General features: G+C 37.9%; 1 protein-coding gene across 1 annotated transcript; it reads right to left on the bottom strand.

Moving 5' to 3' along the window:
- Positions 1–1,279: 1,279 nt before the first annotated feature.
- Positions 1,280–5,867, bottom strand: LOC107879594 (putative late blight resistance protein homolog R1B-16). Its single transcript, XM_016726609.2, has 3 exons — positions 2,253–5,867; positions 2,059–2,091; positions 1,280–1,909 (listed from the first exon to the last, which is right to left on the bottom strand). The coding sequence occupies exons 1-2, from the start codon at positions 4,918–4,920 to the stop codon at positions 2,075–2,077; spliced, it is 2,685 nt and encodes an 894-aa protein (XP_016582095.2). The 5' UTR covers positions 4,921–5,867; the 3' UTR covers positions 1,280–1,909; positions 2,059–2,074.
- Between the last annotated feature and the right edge of the window lie 33 nt (positions 5,868–5,900).

The following is a 5,900-nucleotide window of genomic DNA, read 5'->3' on the forward strand; positions in this document are numbered from 1 at the left end:
ACCTACATCACTAATTGCTGAGAGGGAGAATCACTTACAAACGTTAACCGGATTGATGCCCTCATCTTGTAACGTTGAGTGGTTCCAAAGAATTCCATATTTGAAGAAGTTGGGAATTTTAAATGTTGATTCAGTTGCTACAGAGAAGTGTTATTGTCTTGATAATCTTGTACATTTAACTCAGCTTGAGAAGCTCAAAGTTGAGTTTACAATGGATTGTATGCATATTCTCAGAAGTTATGGAGGACGGCAGATTGGGTGTACACCCCTCGGCTACACATTCCACATTGTGACAATTTCCCACCGAAACTTAAGAAATTAACATTGTGTAGAACACACCTAAAATGGGAAGACATGAACTTCCTCAGAAAGTTACCCAATCTTGAGGTTCTCAAACTTAAACATCACGCCTTTCATGGAGAAATTTGGAAACTAAGCGATGAGGATGAAGAGGGATTCTTTCGACTAAAGAATTTACTTCTTGAGAGCATGTATCTAAAGCAATGGGAAGCAACAAGTTATCATTTCCCAAGCCTTGAGCACTTAGTCCTAACAGATTGCTATTCGTTGGAGCAAATTCCTTTCGACTTTGCTGATGTCCAGACACTACAGCTGATTGAACTACACAAATGTATGCATTCTGTTCTTGTTTCAGCAGAGCAAATACAAGAGGAGCAACAAAGCTTGGGAAATGATGACCTTGTTATTCGTGTCAACTATATGCGTGAGTAAACATATTCATCATTCTCGTTCTCCTTTACATATGTGTGTTCACTTTTTCATTCATTTATTTATAGCACAAAAGGTGCTAAGTATAACTGTTTGTGCATTGCACACAAAAAGATTATTTGATGGAGAGTACCGTAAGGTATATTCAAGCAAATATAAGAAGTCGGATCGCTCCGGTCTGTGTATTTCCATTTCCTTTTTTTCAAATTTTGGAAAGTATAGTTAGTGAAACTTCCCGATTCCAACTTGTTTGGGACTGAGACATAGTTTAGTGGATGCATTACCTTTGGAATGTGTATATAGTTGAATGACTTCTCTTTCTATTGAACATGTTAAAACACATTCGGTATGGAGGAAAATGTTCTCATCCATATACCAAACACTCCCTTATTGTTTCATTGTTTTGCTAGTCTTATCTATACTTTACCACGGTGTTTTACTCTTCTCTGGGCTGCTCAGGTCCTTTCTGAGATTTTTTCATTTAAGGTACCTTTATTGCTCCTACCACCATGTTTGAGATAGATGATCCAGGGTTTGCAGAATGAAATCACAGCAGCGTATGACACCATATAGTTGTTTATTTGTGTCTTACTAAACAAGGCAGTAGGAGGAATTTGAATTATTTGGATTGATTCAAAAGCAGGTTGGAATAGTTTGTCAGATGAGGCTTAATGTCATACTACTTGCCCAAAGCACACGGTGGTCGTTCGGGACATTTCAAGACGGTGAACCTATTCAATTGATCATAAGTTCGTCCTTATAGGCAACCGTTAGAACTTATTAAACGTGTACAAAAATTCAAGACCGGACACTTTGAGGGACACTAGGCGTAATTTCCTCAAAAATGGCTCACTACAAATCTAAAATGAACCCCATTTTTATGTTTATGAGGACTGCAGTTATAATAACTACCAAATTTCAGAATCTATAGCACAAGTGAAAGAAAAAATCAACAACATCACAATGATTCCGCAAAAAAAAAATGAAGTCTATGCATCCAAGTGGGACAAGCCAACACATATGATAACTTTCTTTCATACTGGAGCAGCCTTTTCGCTCACGAATCCAATTGTCCTTCCAGATGAATGAATATTGGGTGCCGTATTTCAAGAATTTCAACACAGTCATCACCAAGCACGTGATAAGTTGATAACCATTTGAATTATGTCGCTGGACGATCCTGGAATGATAAATATCAGTTTCAAGTAAGTTTATACCATAGAATCACTAAGAAATAAACTGATAATGTTGTTGGAATCAAAATACATCTACAGGAAAGAGCAATTTCTGCAAAAAGCGATCAACTTCTTATTTTGGCTTTGAGTATACCTTATGGTACTCTCCTTCAACTCATCGTTTTGTCTGCAATGCATAAAACAATTGTAATTAGCACCAAAGCTATCCAAGGAAAGAGTTATCTAAGAAAAATTCATTTAAACGAAAAATTATTTGATGCTATATACTTTCTAAGCGTAATTTGCATAGTTTTTTTTTTAACACTTTGCTAGATGAAAATGTTTAACCTTTGTTGTGCACACGAACAATAAGGTCATCATTTCCCCAGCTTTGTTGCTCTTCTTGTATTTGCTTTGCCGAATCAATAACAGAAAGCTGACATCCTTGTAGTTCAATCAGCTGTAGCGTCTGAATACCAGCAAAGTCGAAAGGAATTTGCTCCAACAAACGGCAGTCTATTACGACTAAGTGCTCAAGGCTTGGAAAGTGATAACTTGGTGCTTCCCATTGCTTCAGCTTCAATTTCTCAATAAGTAAATACTTTAACCGTGAGAATCCATCTTCATCTTCATCACTTAGTTTCCAAATTGGTCTATAAAAGGCGTCAACTTTAAGTTTGAGCACCTCGAGGTTAGGTAACTTTCTGAGAATATTCATGTCTTCCCATTCTAGGTATGTTTTGCACAATGTTAACTTCTTGAGGTTTGGTGGGAAATTGTCACAATGTGGAATGTGTAGTCGAGGAGAAATAGGGTCTGCCCTCAACCATATTATGAGTAAATTATCCTCTTTGAACTCAACTTTGAGCTTCGCAAGCTGAGTTAAAAGTACAAGATTATCGAGACAATATAACTTCTCAAAGGTGTGTGAATCAACAGCCATTACAATTGCCAATTTCTTCAAATTTGGAATTCTTAGAAATACCTCAGCTCTACAAGATGAAGGCATCAATCCGGTTAACGTTTGTAAGTGATTCTCCCTCTCAGTAATTTGTAATATGGGTGTGGGTATGGAAAGACAAAGGTTTTTCGTATGGATATATCTTAGTTGAGGCATATTCAAAACTTCCCATGGAAGGGACTGGGATGCTGTATATATACATGTGATTTTATCATGAATAACTAAGAACTGTATATTCCAAAGCTTGCATATTGATTTCTCAAGACCATAGAAGAATGGGCAAGTAAGATACCTCAAATGAACAAGTTCTGATATTGCCTCAGAATTGCAGAGATAAGAATTAAAGCAAACATCTAATATCCTAAGCAATCTAAAGTCTGTTCGCACTAGTACATAATCGTAGTATGGATATATGAAGAAAACGGAACGTGTGAGTGGCATGTGTATACAAGGTTCACTGGGATAGCCATAAAAAATGTAGGGCTCATAATTACTGAACACAACTAGTCGACGTAGTCCATTAATGTTTTCTAGAAGACTATCATGGCCATACCTCGTTGTGAAGTGTATAAAGTTCTCATTTCGGGCTTCTCTCAAACACATATCTCGAACCAGATCATGCATCTTACAAGTCTTCAGTTTTCCTAGGGAGTTCCATTTGCCTGCTAAAACCAAACTTCTGTCAACTAACTCCCTCAAATTTTCCTCTGCTACATCTTCTAGATTTTTATCTTCAACTTTCTTGATGAAGCCTTCGGCAATCCATAGCCTTATCAACTTCCAGACCGGGATCTCACGGTTTTTTGAGAAAACTCCCATATAAAGGAAACATGGTTTCAAGTACTGAGGCAAGTGGTTGTAGCTCAAAGACAGTATACTCAAGCAATCCATAGTGTCACTGGTCACAAGTGATCCTACCTTTTCTGCAACTGTCTTCCAAGAACCTGTTTCTTTGCTCATCGCGGAAAGTAGTCCACCAATTGCAACAACTGCAAGTGGTAACCCTTGGCACCGATGGGCAATGTACCTCCCAATTTTCACCAATTCCGGAGGGTAACTACTGTTCCCAAAGACCTTATCGCGTAAAAGAGTCCAGCTTTCCTCCATGCTCAGAAAACGCATCTGGTGAAGGGAATTACCCGAGCTAGCACAAGAGGCAACATCTACAAGCCTCGTAGTCAACAAGATCCGGCTTCCATTATGATCATCCGGAAAAGGTCTCCTCACTTGCTGCCAAGCCTGGATAGACCACATATCATCTAGGACAATAAGATACTTCCTCCCTTTTAAACTTTGATAAACTCTTTCAGCCAATTGCTCAGTAGTACTGTTTTTTTCTTCTTCATCGTTGACTAGGCTAATTGATCGAAGAATACCAAGAAAAATATCTCTCGTGTTAAATCCTTGAGACACATTTATCCATGCTCGAACATAAAAATGATATGTAATCAAAGCATCATCATAAACTCTTCTAGCCAGCGTGGTCTTGCCAATGCCACCCATCCCTACAATGGGGACTACTTTGAGGCTCGATGATTGCACGATGAGTCGATCTTTAATCTTTAGCAAGTCTTCGTCTAGTCCAACAGTTATATCATTTTGATTCAACGTAAACTGAGATGAAGTACATTGTTGTGTATCTCTAGAATGTGAGATTTTGTTGTTGAACCTTCTGACTTTTATCATTTTTATAACCTCTCTTTGTATCAAACCAATTTCTTCAATTTCATATTCCAAATTTTGATGAAAGATCATATAAGCCTTTATTCGTTTTCGCCTTCTTGTTCCTAAAACATACTTGTCATATACATATGAGTCAATGGTATCTTCCACTCCCTGAACAGCATCTTGGATCATCCTTTCAAGATGTTTCATCTTTCTATCTTCATGAAAAACATTCGTAAAATCCTCAAGAAAGGCTCGTAAGAAGGTCAACTTCTCGTGGAGGATTTCAGTTTGCTTTTTTTTGCAAATAACCCAGTGTGATGAATGACGAGTTTGCGAGAGTTGATCTAGGCATTGCAAAAGAGAAGTCACAGCAGCATATGCCGCCATATCGCTGTTTGTTTCGTAGCAAAAAGGTAGTAGGAGGAATAAGGAAGATTATGACGTTCTAAGTTCTTGATCAAGACGCCCAAATTAAAGTCAATTCTCTATGCATTTTCTCCTTAAGAGGAAATGTACAAAATGTTTTTTTTTTTAAGATCAAGTTGGAATAGTTTAAATTAAATGAGTCCAAAAAGTCAGAACATTTGATTATTTCTAAGATCTAAACAGCACAATATAGTACAGTATATTAGTATTCATTCAACTTGCAAGAACTGATTAAACTTGTATCCAATAATTTTGTAGACGTCCAACTTGGGATAGTTTAACTCAGATCAGCCCAAATAGACATCCAACATGTCTTAGTAACTAAAAAATATGTCATTGTGACTATGCCAAATGTCGTGTACGATGAGACAATACCCACTCTAACAGCCCCCTTCATGCCCTGGCCCAACTGGCACTGGCGCGTGGACCGGGAGCCCAAAACGAGGATGGACCTGGCTCAGATACTATGTCAAGAATGGACCTTGGACCTAACTCAACCTCAAAAGCTAGCTCAAGATGTGAGTATTACTCAAGTCCATTTAAGCAAACCACCACTCCATTTCCCAATCAATGTGGGACTATTTACCCACTCTAACAGAGTTATTATCTCAGAAAGTTATAATTCCACTTGACTCCAATTTTTTTTCAACAAAGAAAGTGATTCTCTGAGATGATGAACTATAAGTTGCGTGGTCGTCCGAGAAATCAACTCGTTCTTGTTATTGGTCCACTCTTTTTGTCCACTCAATGGCAAGTTGTATGACTTTGGGATTGGCCTCATCTAACAAACTATTCCAACTTGGCTTTTGGTGCAAGTCTTGAATACCATTGACTTTCAATCCAAATAATTCAATAAACAAATCCATAATTCTCTCTTCTACCCTCCCACCAACCCCACAAAGAGAAGACTTATGATGCCATGACTTCTGTTTACATAGCCT

The sequence above is a fragment of the Capsicum annuum genome, chromosome 8 (assembly GCF_002878395.1).
Source record: "Capsicum annuum cultivar UCD-10X-F1 chromosome 8, UCD10Xv1.1, whole genome shotgun sequence".
NCBI lineage: Eukaryota > Viridiplantae > Streptophyta > Magnoliopsida > Solanales > Solanaceae > Capsicum > Capsicum annuum.